Source organism: Camponotus floridanus, unplaced genomic scaffold (genome assembly GCF_003227725.1).
Source record: "Camponotus floridanus strain SB8 unplaced genomic scaffold, Cflo_v7.5 scaffold121, whole genome shotgun sequence".
NCBI classification, from domain to species: domain Eukaryota; kingdom Metazoa; phylum Arthropoda; class Insecta; order Hymenoptera; family Formicidae; genus Camponotus; species Camponotus floridanus.
Genome location: NW_020229239.1, coordinates 435,075 through 454,309, shown reverse-complemented (window position 1 = coordinate 454,309; position 19,235 = coordinate 435,075). Strand labels below are relative to the sequence as shown.

Here is a 19,235-nt window from a genome sequence, read left to right as displayed (position 1 = left end):
ATTTGCTATCGACAATATCACAGTTTGTCGGTCTTGCCCGTTTTGTTCAATTGACTGCTTTTCCATTTGATTTTAAGTAGTATATGCCAAAGCGCTTGTACAAGATAAAATTATATCGTATTCTTTTTTTTTAATTTAACATACATGTAGATATTATATATATATTTTTTTTTATATTTGTTTCAATAAATAGAAAATGCGCGTAAAGTCATCGTCATATAGAAAGAGATAAAAAAAAAGATCGCTAGAAAAGATAAGAGAGCGATCTTAAAACGAACGGAATCTTTCGTTTGTACATCTTTTTATATCAAAGAATTTTGCGACTTTTAATTAATTTTATTACATTTAATGATGAAAAAAAATTGAAACGATGTGAAAATTATGTCTAATAATTAAAAATAATAAAAATAATATAAAAAATATCAACCATAAGTCATTTTAGTGGTAATTTTTATTTTCTTTGCATTTTTATTATTGAATCAACTACATGTGCTTTATTATCCAATATCTAGTAGAAGGAGTATCTTAATAGGAGTGTATGTATATATATAAAACTTGTCCGTGCGCACGATATATTAATAAAATAATAATTAAACTTTGATTATATTTTTACGCAACTATATGATACGATCAACAGACAGAGATATGTAAATATAATACAATGTATAAATCAACACAAAAAATTTAATGTATATTAAAAAAAGAGTTTGACATGATTTTTTGTCGCATTGTAAGTCCAAACGCATATTCGTTTTCTATTCTACTACAAACTCATTCATATACAAACTACTACAATAATTAAAGTTCGATAAAATGACATAAAAGTTTTTTGAGATGTATAAACGAAGTATCTCGCTCATTTAAGATTGCTGGACTCATTACCTCCTAGCGATTTACATTTTTTTCTTTTATACAATTTCTGCTTTTATACGACGTTGTTTCAACTAATTTCAATTATTGTGATACCTGTAGAATGGAAAATTAATATGCATTTATATGTTTATAACGCCAGAAAATTATAAATTTAATTATCAATTACTTAATTAAATAGCTTCATTACATCGAATCAATTATACAACGTAAAATGTAAATATCTCTTAATGGTCATAAGATTACATTCTTTTAACATTTAATATTGTAATTCATAAATTATTTAAAAATAAAAATTGTATCTTATTTTATTTTATTTTTATTTTTTATTTATTTTTAATTTAACTTTTTACATCAATATATCTTGATCGTATCATATAATAATATCATATAATAATATGAAACTGTAATCTAAATTCATTTTATCATTTTATTAATCAGACATGTATGTTTACATATACACACATATATTTTTATTTAGATGTATCGTTTTATTGCAAATCTTTGATAACAAAACATGTATAATTGATCAATGCTAAAAATACAAAATAATAAAATTCAAAAAGAAATGCTTACCATTTAATGATTTATGAATGATATTTCTTTGATAATATTAAATATTGAAGTAATATAATCTTATGATCCAGTGACCATTGAGAGATATGTACATTTTATGCTATGTATTTAATTCGGTGTAATGAAGCTATTTAATTGAATAAACATTTCGTACGAAACTCAAATATGATTCAAGTTTCTTCTTTTCAGTTATTCTCTTAATTAATTTTACAATTCGAGGAGATTATTACATTGTAACGTTTCAATTCGATGAACATTGCAATAACATTGTAACGAGATTTAAATTCTTTAGCATCTCACGGCAGTATAATCGCGTAAAAATGAACAAAATGAGGAAAATGAATTAGTTTTGCAGATGGAATTTGTTTCCTTTGCTTTACTCTATCACTCGGTCGCTACGGTCATCTACGTTTTTTATTAAGCGTAATGCGAAACGCAGCCGCCGACCACTTTATATGGAATGCATTACACACTCGGTGTGCACATACGTGTATACAGGGTGATTCATTTTAATCTTATCAGGCAAATATTTTGAAAAATATGCGAGATACAAAAAAATCTTTCAGACAAAAGTTATATGATTTTAAAGGAGATTTTGAGGGTGATCTTCGCGTGATCTTCAAGTAACTATTTAAGGTCAAATTAATGATACCATTTTATGTCTCCTTTAAAACCATATAACTTTTGTTTGAAACATTTTTTCGTATCTCACATATTTTTCAAAATATTTGTCTGTTAAGATTAAAATGAATCATCCTGTATATGAGAAGCAGGGACGAAATTGAATGTATTGTTTGAATTCTAGCGCAATCGTATTTTATATATATATATATATATATATATATATATATATATATATGTACAAATTAAGTGGTAAATTAAATTTTTGAAAATGCGAGAAAATAACGATGAAATATGTAATAAAATATGGATTAGATTAATATAACTTTGACTTTTATTTTGATATTCTCGCAGATTTCAATGTTGAATTAATTAAATAATACATTTACCACACACACATAAACAAAAGATATAATATTTATGTAATTATAATTTATTTATTCTTCCTGCGCTTTTTCTATATTTTCGTTGCCGCAATTTTTGCATATTATAATAAATATCAGAAAAAAGAGAAGAAGAGACGGAAGAAAGTACGGAAAGGAAAAGAGAGAGACAGAGAAAATATCCGCTCCTGATCCTACACATGTGCGGGTCACATGAGTGTCGAGTTTAACTGAGAAAAAGAGGGAGTAAGAGCAAGGAGAGGGAGGAGAAGAACGACACGCGGAACTGAGGGATGTTAAGCGTGCGTAACATACCAGAGATGAGGAAATTTCATATTCCGGAGGAAAGGAAAGAGACTGTGAATCAGTCGCTCATTGATAAAGACAGCGTTTTCGTAAATAGTCTATTCTGAGGTTCTGTGTCTAACAATATGGCAACACGTAAAGAAGAGACAACGAAGCAGCGATACCAAGCAAACGCTCGAGAAAGGGATCGCACTCATAGGTGAAAAACATTTTGCATTTATAGTTAAAATTTTTTAATGTCAGGAAACGAGTAACAGATAATACATAAGCTAAAATGTTTGAAGAAGAATGGAAAAAGTATCGATTTTCTATTGTGCAAAGATGAAGGATTTAGAGAACGTGTGTATATTTTCGCATACAAAGTCTCTTTCGATAAGAATACAAATTTATCTTCAAATTTCTCTTCTATTTAACATAAATATAATGAACGAGATGTAATGAATGTAGCGATCATACATAATACAAACACACAATTGAAAAATATGGTCTTGTGCAGCGTGAACACGGCTTTCACCGTACTGAGAACTTTGATTCCAACGGAACCGGCTGACCGGAAGCTATCGAAAATAGAGACTTTAAGATTGGCCAGCAGTTACATTAGCCATTTGGATGCTATACTCATCGCGGGTGCCATAGATCAACCCTGCTCACGTCTCCTGAAAAATAGCGACGTTTATTCGACAAGACCACAAGTTTGTACTTTTTGCTTGGCAATGCATAAAAAATATGTAAGTTGTAATTAGTATTTTAGTAAACTATACGTTTTGAGAGACATAGTATTCTCTATTTTATATTGTACAGTGTGGTGTGTGATTGTAGAATACTTTCAATACAAAAAGAAAAATATATAAATGTAAAATATATATAGAAATTATAAAAAAATATATAAAGATATATATATATATAAATTTATAAAATTATATATGTGTATATAAATTTATAATTATATCTACTTTAATTATAAATATTTCTAAAATTATATATGATTTATATATATATATATATATATATATATATATATATATATTTAGTACCAGCCAAAAGTATATCATTTTTTGGTTTTTTTGAGGATAACTTAATTCAAAATGCATATATTTAATTAATTTTTTAAAATTGCTGTTTTCATTATCGAATGAAAAGTCTACTGTTCAATAACCTAGTATATGTACTATTAAAACATATGTGACTAAATAGAGAGATATATACACTTTAAATTAAGTTATTCTCAAAAAACATAAAGGTGGTATGTTTTTGGCTAGTACTGTATATATAAATCATATATGAATAATTAATTTATGGAAAAATATCAATGATATTAATGATATTAGAAAATATTAAGAAAAGATTAATTTTCAACTATGAATTTTTAATTAATTTTATAAAAATTTTTATATCTGTATTATTTTATAATTTTCTTGAAATGCGATTTGTATGTTTTTTTCTCCATTTAATATATTTACAATTAATTTATGCGATCAATAATGCGATTATTAAATTTGTTTTCTATTGTGAAACTTTAGAATTTTAACGTTTCCGAAATAATTTCTGATTACGAAATGTTGAAGCAGTGCTGTGCATCTTTATGCCAACGAATATAATGCGTGTGTTTTTATGTAAATATAAATAATGTTTAAAATCTAAAAATTAACTATATAATATTTGTATATTTATTATAAATATTACTTATGATTTTTTGCAGTATATAAGAATTATATATTAATTTTATTAAGAATTACATTAATTACAAAAAATCACATTAATATACATTTTTTATATACATTTTTTGACATTTTGATTTTATTGGATAATGTAATTTATATATATTTATATATATATATATATATATATATATATATATAAATATCTAATATTTACAAATAATATGGAAACTTTCCATTTTTAAATATAAGAAGATATGTTACGATTGCAGATTTTGTTATCAAGAAATGTATTTAATTTTCAAAATTATTCTGAATTTTTCCAAAATTAACAAAACGTTATAAACATTTTAAAAATTTATATATCTTTTCGAATTAATTGTTGATAAAACACTACAAATCGCTTCAAATTTAGAGTTAATTAAGGATGTCATTACTTTAAGTTGCCTTAATTTTATAATTATTTCTCTTTCGTACAGTTAAAATAACGTTAAAACAGGAAAAAATTATCCCTCTTACATTTTTGATCGTGTATATTATCAAAACACTTGAATATCAATCTTGCGCCAGTCAATTACTTCGACTACGTTAATCGATGTAATATCTCATCTAATTATACGATCATGTAATATTATATTTCGCATTTTTAATAATCGATGCGCCTTTTTTTATGAAAAATAATTCTTCCGAATTTTTAAATTTTATCGAAAATTTGTAATCTTCCTCATAATATAATACATTCTATTGATAACGTGCAATCCAATAGTTGCTTCGATCGGAAGTTAGACTCGGAAAGATTGCAACGAACAATGCATTGAGTTCCGTGATTCATTTTAGTTTCAGTTCCCGTTTTTTGTGCACGTTTTCTCGTTTATCGTTCGTATTTTAGTATTTCATTATTCGAATTTCTTCGGTTATATATCGAATTGATGACTGGATGACGCCTAATATCGATAACGACGTGGCTCATCGACTCAAATTCAGGTATCCTCGAGGCTTATTCAATATAGGACACGAATCAAGGTGTAACGTGCGAGGACATTCATAACGTATTGAACGTAAGTTATTTATCTGATTTGTTCTTCGAATAAAATATTTATTTTTTTCATTATATGCGAAGACAATTTCTGACGCGAAACATTTACATTTGTACGTAGAATGATTATTTCCGCAAAGAACACAGCAATGCATATATAATGCAAAAAGAAATGAAATAATTAATAAGATTTTCCAAAAGGGCAAAAAGCTAAATTATTACATATGTTTTTTACGGTATAACTACTTCTTTGCCACATTTGTTGTACAATAGTAATTAATTATTTGCATTAAAACTGCGTTTCTGAGACGTATTTTCCACGAGCGCGTTTCAACGTTATGTCTGTCATGATTTATTAACGTGAATGAAACACAAATATAATATCTGTGAAACATGATCCTAAGGATGATGGTGCAGGGGATAAATAGACGTATATTATACGCAAATGCCGACTCAATTAAACAAAATATTGAAAGAAGGGTGAAGAATTAGATAATATTAATTCAATCAAGATAAATTTTAATACATTGATTGCCGTTAGATCTATGTTATATTACCGCCATTTTATGGCTTCGTGCTCTTATATCTAGTGACGCATTTTGACACTCTAAAGTCGTTGGGGCCCTAGATTAGGCGCGCGCCTACTGCATCTAACAAGAAATACGTCGCTGGTTATATTTCTGTTAGTAAAACAGGCACATAATACGAATGCAGTCGACGCAACTTTTGTCAGAATTCGTCGTCAATCTTTTGATAGATTACTGACAATCTGCATGCTGGGCGAATTATTCCGATCGGTAAGTCAGCTGAATATATTGAACGAAATATATTTCCTTCATTTGCTACCTTTTCATAAAACGACTGAGCATTTTGGTACAATGATAACAATTCCCTCATTGTCAATGTCTATGACGAGTATTTTGCGGCGATGTAAATGTGGCAACGCGTGCAATTGCCAGACAATCGACGTATTAACCGACATCGCATGAATATTTAAATGTGCACGTGCGTCCAATTTGAGAGTGCCCAGAGCAGAAAAGAGACACAGGATCTGTCATTGCAGCTGCACTGTTGCTCTCCTGCTATATTCGATCTTGTATGAAACAGATGAATATACGCGTAAAGAAAAGAGGAAAAAAAATATAAGGAGTATAGTAGTTGAAGTACATGCAGTTGCAAGAATAGAGAGAGAGAGAAAGAGATTTATATATATAGTATATAAATATATATCCGTAGTATACATATATATATATATATATATATATATATATATATATATATATATATATACACTACATATGTCCAGGACGTCGCGATTGGCTTTACCCTCCCTCGATAAAAGGCGCGCGCGCAGTCTTGATAGTTCCGCGACTCGACCTTACGCGGCGCTGCACCATCGGCCGCCATCTTGTAAGAGTTGCCTGTCCGTAGTGTTTGGAGGTTTACGCGAGACGGGACGGCAGCTTCTCCGCCGGAGGCTGGAAGTGCTGCTGAAGTGGTCGGTGCAACGGTCCTTGGCAGTCCCTGGGCATCCAGGTGACCTCGCGCGAGGCCAGGGTACCATCGAGCCGCCGAGACAGCCGCCAACGGATCCTCCTGCGCATTCGAATCCGTCGAAAGATGGTGAGTGTCCAACGTTAACACCCTCGAAAGAGAGAGGGAGAGAGAGTGAGATGGAGAGAGAGAGAAGGAGAACCTAGATATTTATCGGGGCGACGATGTGTTTTTCTTGTTCCTCGTGTCGTGCGACGTCGTCATCGTCGTCGTCGTCCTCTCGTTTAACGCGCGCGCGCCGATATTTTTCCGTAAAATCCCCCTTTAACCTATACGAGATAGAACGAGGAAAACGATCGCGAGAATCATCGTCGACGACGAGGACGACGACAAACGACACTCGATCTGTCGAGACACCCCGCGTTCGAAAGTGTCGTTCGCGCCAAGTATTCCTCTCTTCTCTTTCCCCTTCCTCTCTCCCGCTGCTCTCGTTTTCTCAGAGGCGATCTCACCTGACGAGCTTCCGTGGCGCGCGGTGTAGAACGAATATACGTACGCGTAACGTTCGGGGAAGTGGTCGTCGCGCTTCTCGGACGATCCTCGTCTGTTGTTCTCCGAATCTCCAGGTTTTATCGTCGAGGAATGCGGCAGGGCGGTCGAATTACGCGAATATCTCGCGCGTCGTCCTAAACAGGGAGTCTGTCAAAATCTTAAACGTCACGGAACGTGCGTGAAAATGGACCTTACGGCCGCAGTCGCGCGTACATCTCGCGAGTGTAAACATAGAGATGATTTTCGCGGATCCCGCGACGACGAGACTCGGGTTTGATCGCGCCACGAGAGGTAGCGTTCTCTCTCTCTCCTCGCTCGACACGTTCGAGACGATGCACGTCGTGTATGTTGCTCGCTTGTTTAATCGGTTGTTTGTTTGTTTGCGCTTTTGGCTGTCATCGCCTATCGAGAGGGTGGGGTAGTCTCGCCGCGCGAGAGGCCTTCCCGTTTCTTCCGTTCCTCGCACATGTTTGCACTTGCGTCGCGTGCTTCCGCGTGAAATTTCGCGTTAACTAGAATGTGTCGACGTGTCGACGAGTCCGATTCTCTCTCTGCCACTAGTCAATATTCCGCGTAGTGCCTCGTCTCTCGCGTCCCAAATGCCGATCACGCAGCTGCACGCATAACGCCTAATCTCCGCGTAATCTGTCATTCTCTCGAATCGACTTCTCGTTACTCTCGTTTTGATTCCTCGAATAGAAATCTGGGGTAACCTTCGCCGGGGTTCGTTGAGCGAGAGAAATGTTCGATAGTGTATGTATATGTACATGTGTGTATACGTATATAGTAATCGTTGTATGTATCTAATTGAAAGATTTACGAGTGTCTTTAGAGAAGAATTATTTAAAAAATTTATATCATTTTAAAAATTATTATTTCTGAATTAAGATTTTTTTCCCTAGTGTATTTTTCATTGAAATTGTTAGATAACGTCAAATGTATGTAAGGTGAAAAAATACAAAGCGATCCAATATTTTGAATAAATTGTTAACGAATGTTTACAAGTAAAATAATGCATATAATGCGTATAATAATATGCATTTGTGGTATAAAAATATAAAATACAGATACCGTATAATAATTCTTATTACTTTGTCAAAGATAAATAGCAGATAAATAACAAGAAAAGTGAATAAATGTTTTTTATGACTTCTTAGAATATTAATATGTAGATTCTTATGCGATCTCATTTCCAATTCAATGTTGCGTTGTGCAATTTGGTGATTTCTTTTCCTCTTTTATGTGACACATCGCGGCTTGTTTACTTTTCTTTCTTTTTCCGATTCTATCATTTGAGCGTTACCGTATTTTATACACAGTGTCATTAGTGAAATTTAATAATTTATTATCTCTTGTATTTTCATATTTAATAATTTATTATCATTTGTATTTTCATATTTCCCTTTATTCTTCTTCATACAAATGTATTTTTTAAACCGCCTTGAAATGAAGTCGATGAATTGATCGAAATTCATTGAGACTTCTCACGTGACTTTTGTACACACTTTGCGCCACCTTACATCTTTAATTTTACTGCGAAAAAAATTAAACTTGTTAATAAATTTTGTTCAAAGATATTTAATTAACGATGAGATATTATTAAGGAAAAATACCAATTGTGAAAATCATATGTCAATATAGCTTTTCCGATTAAAATAGATGAAAAATATATAAACAATGGCCAAAAATTGCATATTTTCTGCATATACCTTTCTATTATAAATTTATATATGAAGAAACTGTTATATACAAATGATGAAGAAAATCTATGATGAAGAAAAAGAAAATGATGTAATTTTACGTAATAAATAAATCGTGATTAATCTTTTATAATAGCTAAAAAGCTATAGCTATTATAATAAACTCATCGAAGATTTCCACTATAAATATATTGCTGTGACTCATCGTTTTAAATAGCTAAATTTTAGTAGTCTCTTAGTCGACTTACGATAATTTGTATGAATATATGTTTATGTAATACGATAAAGTTATGCTCTTTAAAATGGATTATATGTGAATATATGTGAATAGGTATGATACTTTAATAGTTTCGCTACGCATTTGATTTCAAAGGTGAAACATCTATACTTCCGAGAAACATGAAATATAAACTTCTGGTCATCGTTCTGTACACTTTTTCTCATTTGATATTTGCGATATTTTCGCGACATAATTTTCCACATTCTCGACCTGTAATTTGATTTGTTTTCGTTCACCGAGAATTCTCTTAATTAACGATCGGTGTTTATGTTTGTATATAATTTATCAGCGATGCGCTTTCGAGTAATATCGCGATTAAATCGATGTTTAGAATTTTAATGATAGTGTACTAATATAAGAGAAAGGTCGAAGCATTGTCGAGAAAGAACGACATCGTTTACATATATGTACTTTATAGTTATAATAATTTTTTTTAATGTTTTTAATTTATTAATTTTTTTAAATTTATTTTTTTAATTTATTATATTTATTATATAATTTTTTTAAATTTATTTAATTTATTATTTTTGTCAGTACGCGAATTTATTATTACAAGAATAAATTATTGATTTACATGTCGTGAAAGATAAATTATTATCGAAGCATACTTTCTCTGACCGCGAAAATCGTGAAAAGCTAGGTATCAGAATTAATAATTAAGTGAATGCGTGTTAATAACGAATTAAACTACACTATGACAGCTATGTATCAGAATTAACATGCATTCCCTTAAAATCCAAATTTTTTCTTTCATTTCATTCACAACTAATTTTATTTTATTTTTTTATTTTTATACAGGTTTTATCTGTTTGTCAAAAGCAATCATATTGCGGTTCCGAACATGCCAGATACTATTGAATGTGTAAAATATTATAAGCGGCATAATTAAGATTTTAGTATTACTTTTCCAATTGTATGTCGAGGAATCGAGAAAAAAAAGAGATAGAGGAAGAGAAAGAACTGTCTCTCTGAGCGATATGACGAATAAAAGAAAAAACTTGATTTGATTGTTGTATAGAGTTCGGCTTCGACCGGTGGTACGGAGGGGTCTAGTCCTGCCTCTAGCCCTGCCTCGGCTGCGAGTCTTACGATGGCTGCGCCGAAATACGGTACGTTGGTACCGAATCGTATTTTCGTAGGTGGCATCTCGGCGAGCACCAGCGAAGCGGAGCTCGCACAGCTTTTCTCGGCCTACGGCAATGTCAAGGCTACGAAAATTATCTCAGATCGCGCTGGCGTATCCAAAGGCTACGGCTTTGTCACCTTTGAAACAGAGGAAGAAGCCAAACGGCTTCAACAAGAGGTTTGTAATTGATCGCGCTCTTTGACGATTCATACGATTGAGATATACATATCGAACTTTTGATCTTTTTCATTGGCTTATTTTTCTTTTCACTTCAGGCCGAATGCATTGTTTTGAGAGAAAGGAAGCTTAATATAGCGCCCGCGATTAAAAAGCAGCCCTTCTCTAGATCCTTCGACGGTAGTACCGGTTCGCCTCCTTCCGTGCCTACAAGTACTTACTATTATGCGAACGGTACGTTACATATAATTGTACATATATTATATACTCGGCGCGATGATTGAGGACTGCAAAGATTGCATTTCTAATCGTTTCTCTCTCCTGTTGCATTGTATAGGTATGGGTCTCGCTTATCAGAATGGTATGACGTTCTATAATACGGCAGCTCCCGCACCGGCGACTTCTATCGCTCCACCTACGGATCCAGGAACGATTTATCAAGCCACAGGAGTGTTTGGTAAGCATTACTCGAATGTTATATATATATATATATATATATATATATGTATATATAATGTATATATATGTTATATGGTATATGTCTATATAATGTATATATGTTATATATATATATATATATATATATAACATTATATATAACATTATAACACACACACACATACATAACATATATATATACACACACACGTTCATACAGTCACTGTAACATTTACAACAAAACGAAAGAGATTGTATGAATATTTTATCAATATATTTAATTATATTTATGATTTTTCTAATACATCAAATTATTAATTCAATTATATCAATTATGTCTATAAAAGATAGAAATAAGTGTAAATAACATTATCGTAAGACGAATTTTTTTAGAAAATATAAACATACACAATCTTTGTCTAATCTAGTTACAGCCATACACTCCTTGATTTATAACATATTCGACAAGTTAAATTTATTAATTTTTGAACGTTTTTTTTCCAGGTCCTCAAGCTGCCACCAATCATCAAACATTCGCTCCTGTAATGTATCCATGTCCAGCTCCATCGCTGTACATGCCACAACAATATCAGTATTCGCCTATACCGGTATGTAAAAAGATACTTCTTCCCTATTGGTTTTTATATTCTCCTCTTTCATTTTCCAAGTTTAGCTGTTCCTTGGGTTTCCTCTCACACGTGTAAACATATAGATAGATCCTAGCGTAAGATCCTGACCGTCTTTGTCTGTATCTTTATTAAATGGTGTATATCGGTTACGGTTTGACAGACAAACGGTCTGATGGGAGAAGCCATACCACCGGCGTTTCTACCCAACCCTCAGCAAATGCCTACTTACGTTCTTCTCGACGCTATACAGTATTGAGGTCTAAAGGTATAAGGTCTTTGGCAAAACGATTAGCATGTCGCTCGTCATTTCTTGAACATTTCACCTTTTTTCCTTTTGCCATCTCTTGATGCACAACTTATCGATGCATGGTTGTTTCATTGCCTTTATTGTTTCACGATTCGTAACTTATATTCACCGATGTCAGAACATTTTTGCTAATTTTTAATAATTTCAAAATTTGTTATAACTGCGAAACAATTGAATATAATCGAAATAAAATACGTAAAAGAAACGCATATTGAGGAATGTATAACAGAAAAAAATTAAATAATATAGCATATCTAATTAATTACAATAAATAAAATAATCAATATAATGGAAAATAATGATAGTAAATGTAAATGTAAATGCATCATTAATAATAATATAATTTTATTAACATTTATTAATGAGACTGATAGTGTGGTAATAATATTAATAACATAATAAATGATAATGTATTTAGATATAATCATTTAAAGTAAAAATTTATGTGCATATAAACAATAATAAACAAAAAAAAAATAATCGATAAATTTTAATAATTAGCTTAAAAATATCGTACATTTATTTGATATGATTTCTTTATTCTTTTTCTTCTTTATTTTTTTCTTGATTTAATTTTTATTAATGCATAATTTTTTAAATAAATCATAATTAAATATTGCAACAGAGATGCTTACTGATTGTATACTTGTTCAGCATGTTTGCCTGCTTCATTTTCCCTTTCGTAGTTCACTTTCTGACTTCTAAGTCGAATTTAATTCATCGATGAATTTTTAAGTAGCACACGATTTTTTCGTGTAGTAAGACGCTTTATTGAGACAATATTGTGTAACTATAATTACCTTATAATAGACTTCTTTTCGAGCCAAATACTTTCGATACTTGGGAAAATAGAATCAAGATAGAATATGCCGAAGATTACTTTCTGTTTTCGAGTATGTATTATAAGCAATATATAGATATGCACGCAATGGTTTTAAATGGCTTTATCTGAATATTTTTTCATTTTTTATGACATATATATATATATATATATATATATATATATATATAATAAAAAACAGTAAGAAGACGATTTACATCAATAAATTGCTAATAGTGACGCTATGTAATAATTAACGCTTCATCTATCAATGTAATCCCTGATTGTTTGACTTGTTTCTTACGCACACATCTCTTTCCTAACTTGGAATAAGGAAATTTAGGAAATTACAGGTCATTCATTATGGAAATATACATCGAAGTATACTATCACACTTGTGATTTCAGTTATGTTTATAGATTGATTTATTTTCATTAAAACAGCGCTATTCCCGTAAGCATTAGTTAATTAATTCAATCAATTTACCATCTCTTTCTACTTCTATTTTTAAATAATACAAGGGACATCGATTAAATTTAACATCTTCACATAAGAATGCCATTTATATTTCTTTTATAGTTATGTCTTTTATATATGGCTCTTAATCTTTTCCTTGTTTATATATTTATTTTTAATTATATTAAATAATATGCTTTAAACGTAAATCAAAATTCTAAATTTTTAGTTGCAAATGCTATATATATACATATATGTGTGTGTGTGTATATATATATATACAGCATTTGCAAAAATTTAGAATTTTGATTTACGTTTAAAGCATATTATTAAAGCATATGACATTGTAATTTTATAATTGATTAAAATAAAAATAGTGAAGTAATTATAATTACAATGCATTCCTAGTTTTCTCGTCAACTTATATTTAAAATAATTTATCTAATACATTCGAACAGAGTAAAATCTGTTTATTCCTGAAAATAAAATATAATGAAGGATTGACTGAATGTTTACGTGAATGGTGCATAAACATGACAAATCAGTATTTATACTCCCGAGTGACTGGGTATATATTTAATATATATATATATATATATATATATATATATATATATAAAATTTTATATATAAATTTAAACATGTTCCTGCTCCTGTTTTGTCTACAGTACGAACCGTACTACGCAGGAGCGGCGGCCGCCGCCGGAGCACCTCAGTATTTGTACGCTACTACCGGTGGTTCGCCGAGTAATACGAGCAACGGTGGTAGTGGTGGTAGTGGTGGCAATAGTTCCGGCAGCAACGGCAATAACGGTACAGGAGCGACCAGTCCGCCAACGGGCCCGCCGCCGCCTCTCCCACCTCCGCATCCAACGCACTTTTATGCACCTGCCGCACCGCCCCCGCATCATCATCCACCTGTACAAGCGGGTCCGCCTCCTCCCCCAGCGCAAGTGGATCATCTGTACTATCCTTTTGCAACTGGCCCGCACCCCGCGCTGCCGCCGCCGCCGCACGCGTCTATGGGATTGACTGAGCAGCAGCTATTGCTGTACACTACGGATGCTACATCGTGCCAGCAAACTTCCACGTCTGATAGTCAGACTGTTCCGCAGGAGGTAAATTCATCTTTTTCTATGTATACCGGAATTTTTTTCGTCTTACACGTGTTTAGTCGTTTAGCGTTTAGCGATTGTATTCGGGATGGATTTCGGATGAATTTCTTTGTCATCGCTTCTAATTCCTTTCAAATTTCCACGAAAGTAGTATTTCGTTATTATAGTTACGGATAAAACAATAGTACATTTGTTGGTAGTTACTATAATTGGATGCAACGTCGACGTTACGTTTGCTATGAAGATTTTATTCGATTATACTGCATGAGAAGATTGGAATTATGGTGAATGGTTAAATACGACGAACAGCATCAAACTATAAAGAAATGGAATTAGTCGTGAAATCGGGTTCCAATGAGACGTCTTTATTGCCATATAATGAGTGCTTGTCGTTGCTGAATTCGCGTTTCTTTTTTTTTTATCATGCAGTATGTTGAATTTAGACAGGCATTATTCTGTGAAATAAAATCGTAGGATTCACGACCGACGCCGAGCCACTCGGAGCAACCACACGGTGAAACGCAACAGGCCTCTTCAGGCTCACCGGCAACACCTCTGGTGCCCCTAATGCCCGTCAAATTCCCCGTGTCCGGTCGTTATCATGCTAATTATCATCCGATCGCGATACACACTGCACCGCAGAACGATAGCGAGGACTGCACCAGTCCGATGCATTGTCGCGCCATTCTTTACCCGACCGTTTACATTTCCCACACACACGCACCGCCACCCTATACGCATCACAACGCATCATCCGGCAGTCTCCTGCCGACACCGTTTTCAGCTTCACCGCGTCAATCCAACTATGACATCAACACGAAGACACACGGTCACAATTCGAGAGACTGCAGCGGCAATAAGTATATAGGCGGTCAGGGAAGTAATAACAATTTACGCGGTCAGGGAAATCAGAGTCACGGCTATTCGTTGAATACACACGCATCCAAATCGCAGAACACACAGAGTGGTTCACAATCGCACAATAGCGGAAGGTGTAGCGGAAACATTGGGACGGCGGATGGTTTCTCACACAAGTATTCGACGATAGCGGTGTCGTCGCGATTGCCAGTTCAGTATAATAGGAGGACGGCTGGATCGAATGTGGGCTCGTCGGCGATCCTCAGATCCGGCAGCGGCGGCTACGGCTCGAGTCAGGCCGCGCACAAGTTTAATCACTCTACGGCGTCCAATTATGGTGGCTCGCACAAGTCGAGCAACGCTATTCACGGCTATGAATATTCGTCGAATGGACGCGCGAGGAACTACAGCGATGATCAGTATTATGAAATCGGTGCGGCGGGTAACAACAGATCGATGGGCAATGGTGGTTATGGTTCTACGAATCGTAGAAATTATCTATCAAATAACAACTATAGAGGAGGCGCCGCCCGATTGACTGACCTGCACGTTGGAAGCGACAACAATGATCGGCCTAACAACAACGATGCTCCTAAGACGGACAATGCCGCCGTCGTCGTCACGTCGACGACGTCGACGACGACGACAACGTTGTCCTCTCGCCTGTCTCCAGCCGAGCGAACAAACGCGGACAATAATACGTCAAAGGATGCTCAGGAGAAACCGGCGAGCCCACCGCCAGCCCCGTACTCACCCATGACACGGCCTCTTCCAACTCTCTCACCACCCACCCCCCAGGTCCAGTTTTATGCTCCGGTCCAGAACCGTTATCAGCCACCTTCTATGCCTTCGTCGCAACCGCAACAGCAACAACAACAGTCTATCAACAGTCAACGCAGCCGGTATTCCGTGGGTCAGACATTGGCTAATCGGAAGCCGTCCGACAAGTACTCGAACGCTACCGGTTCATCGCAAACGATGCTGCGACAAAGTGCCAAGTACAAGGTGAACGGTATAATGCAGACTGCGACCACGACGGTGACGAGCAAGCTCGCCGACGACAATTTGGGAGGCGCGGGCGACGGTCCTGGTAGGCTACCGATAACGCCACCCGGTACACCGCGAGCGAGCGGCCATCCAGCGGCCGGTGATCAGAATCAGTTAAGCGATACGTGCCATCAGATGCAGGCGCTAACTTTGTAGAAGTATGCTTTCCATCCACTCCCGCCCTCTTCCTTTTTTTTTGTTCTCTGCGACCTTTTTATTGTCTTCTTATCGAGAATATATATATAAATATATATATAATATCTTATAAGAGTCTAGAGAGAGAAAGCCACGCGACCTAAGATGTGACGGCTGCAAACTATAAAAAAACAGTAAAAGAATCAAGACATGCAATATACACATATATACACATACACGCTAGGGTATGATTTCTCTGGTGATCTCAGACTCGACATGTTAAAATAATTAGATATTCGATAGAGACAAAATCTCGAGTTCAACAGCTCGCTGATTGATTGAGTGATTCCAATAAAAGCTCTATACACGCGTGAACACGATCTATACAGCCATGTATAGAGAAAGCAGGATACGATATATTATTAATTGTTACATAAAGGGAAAGAAAGCGATGAATGTGTGTATCTAAAAAAAAACAAACTTGAATGATATCTGACGGGAAGTGTGTAGCAGAGAATTAATAAAAAGAAAACTTTTATCTTAAGAACACAACACATACACACATAGATATGTCATTTACATATATATCTACGTTATATAATATATATATATACATATATATTATACTATTACAGTATCCGATGTTATATGCGTGATAGGCTCGACAAACCATGAATCTCGCGAGCAAGGCTAGATTAGTTAGCAAAAGATAGAACCGAGGAAAAAAAAGAAGAAATAACATTGTTATCGTACAAAATGATGAGCGATTTGTCATGTGTTCAAAAACAAAAAAAAAAGATAAAAGGAAAAACAAAGGAAAGGGGTAAAGAGGGCGAGATAGGGTTGATTTCATAAACGGTTGCTCAAGGCACTGCCACATCTTCATTAATTTTGTTTTTTTTTTATTTTATTTTATTTACCCCGAAAGATGCGGGGATATACCCGTACTTATAATTTTTTCTCTCGTTAGAGTAACCGTGAATATATATTTCATCTCGCGTTCTTTTTCGAACGTAGAGCGAGTTGATATCCGGATTCGTTATTCTTTTCGTTGACATATTATCCCGCGCTAAACGTTGTACATGTTGTAGCTGTTAAATACTGGGAGAAAAAAAAAACCGTGATCCAAGTACGAAAAGACGAAACGCCCTGTACCCAAGTGAAAATAAGGTAAGATATTAAAAGAGGAGAGAAATAATAATAATGAATTAAAAAAAAATGTGTCGGCTGTGAGCTTCCAAGCAAATAACAATAATTAAATTATTATAATATTAAAGGTTAAATAATATTCTCTACCTAATTGTTACAAAGGTGGATTTCTTTTACCTGTAAATGTGAAACAAATTTGTTATCTCGTATCTCACGTAGCTATGATTATCCATTTGAGGGAGAGAGAAAGAGAGAGAGAGAGAGAGAGAGAAAGACAGATTAGATTTGCGGCGCCGTCATGTAAATGCTTCGCGACGCATACATTACCTGAAGATTTCGGTGACATCCGTATTGGTACGTGGATAGAAACACGAACGCGACAGACAAGGGCCTAGAAGAAGGCGTAGAGATAATATCCGAGCGAACACTGTTAACACAAAAAAATTAATTTATTGAAAAAGCAAGAGTGCCTTCTATTTGTTTTCGTAATTGTATTGTTGAACATTTGTTGCGTTACGTTCCAAGAGCTCTAATGTTGTTATAAGAAAAAAAAAGAGATGTTTGAAGAATTGTTGTTCCTCTATTTATTTATTGATTTATGGGCATATACGTGATGCTAATATGCCCAACTATAGCCCAGCGAATTCGGAAGTGTGAGAGTATGATACTGTAACAATAGGTTTGGAAAACTCTGTATAATGTGAAAGAACAAACGTCGAAATACAGCAACAAAGTCGCATAATAATGACCGACGTTACTGTTTTGCTGAGATAGATATTAGACGGAAAGAAGAGGAACGAGTGAAATGAATTGTATGAATGAGTATTAATTGAGTGAATGAGTAACATAAGTAAAGGGAGGAAAATAAAAAAAAAGAGAGAGTATGTGTATGTGTATGTGCAGTTTATTGCAACAGTACTATGTATAGGCGAAACACAAGAAGAAGACATTCTCACATGTGTACATATATGTATATGTATCTGTAAATGCATATACATTTCTACATATATACACACACATGTACGTACGATGATATATGTATGTATACATATATATATGTATATCAGAGCGATGAGAGATATATAACATATATACCGAAGATATGCAAAAGAGATACGCATTATTTAGTTGTGTGTATTTGTGCTCGCGCGCGAATCTGGATAGGTGGCTGTGATTTATTGCGTGCAAGTACAGATTTAAATGTGAGCATACGTGTGGCTCGTGTATCTACTCACACACAGCACACATCCATATTTCATATATATATATATATATATATATATATATATATATATGTATATGTATGTATGTATATATACTATACATATTATATGTGTACCTATATAAAAAAAGAGCGATAGATTATTAAAAAAAAAGTGCAATTCTATGTTGACTTTGGTACAACAAAGCTAACAAATCGAATATTGTTAGATTAGTAAACGAGTATTAAAAAGTATGTACTAAATTTAACGTAGAATGGTGCTGACTTGATCGAATATAAA

General features: G+C 33.8%; 3 protein-coding genes across 5 annotated transcripts; 2 read left to right on the top strand and 1 right to left on the bottom strand.

Annotated features, from left to right (window-relative positions):
* Nucleotides 1–2,531: 2,531 nt before the first annotated feature.
* On the top strand, nt 2,532–4,383 carry LOC112639954 (basic helix-loop-helix transcription factor scleraxis-like). The gene is given in 4 exon segments (XM_025415508.1): nt 2,532–2,964; nt 3,226–3,484; nt 4,277–4,307; nt 4,310–4,383. Coding segments are annotated over 4 exon segments (447 nt in total). The 5' UTR covers nt 2,532–2,881.
* Nucleotides 4,384–6,785: 2,402 nt separating this feature from the next.
* Nucleotides 6,786–8,044, bottom strand: LOC112639952. 2 transcript variants are annotated; one of them, XM_025415503.1, is made up of 3 exons: nt 7,692–8,026; nt 7,457–7,630; nt 6,786–7,046 (listed from the first exon to the last, which is right to left on the bottom strand). In XM_025415503.1, exons 1-3 carry the CDS (start codon nt 7,726–7,728, stop codon nt 6,829–6,831), a joined length of 429 nt encoding a protein of 142 aa, XP_025271288.1. In that variant the 5' UTR covers nt 7,729–8,026; the 3' UTR covers nt 6,786–6,828. The 2 variants fall into 2 exon arrangements, 1 of the variants encoding a protein (XP_025271288.1); XR_003123777.1 differs by having other exon boundaries at nt 6,871–7,046; nt 7,501–8,044.
* LOC105254506 (atrophin-1) lies at nt 6,892–19,000 on the top strand. 2 transcript variants are annotated; one of them, XM_025415502.1, is made up of 7 exons: nt 6,892–7,073; nt 10,495–10,779; nt 10,878–11,013; nt 11,117–11,236; nt 11,722–11,825; nt 14,098–14,547; nt 15,019–16,605. In XM_025415502.1, exons 1-7 carry the CDS (start codon nt 7,071–7,073, stop codon nt 16,603–16,605), a joined length of 2,685 nt encoding a protein of 894 aa, XP_025271287.1. In that variant the 5' UTR covers nt 6,892–7,070. The 2 variants fall into 2 exon arrangements, with proteins under 2 accessions (XP_025271287.1, XP_025271286.1); XM_025415501.1 differs by lacking the exon at nt 6,892–7,073 and adding an exon at nt 8,044–8,249 and having other exon boundaries at nt 15,019–19,000.
* Nucleotides 19,001–19,235: the final 235 nt, after the last annotated feature.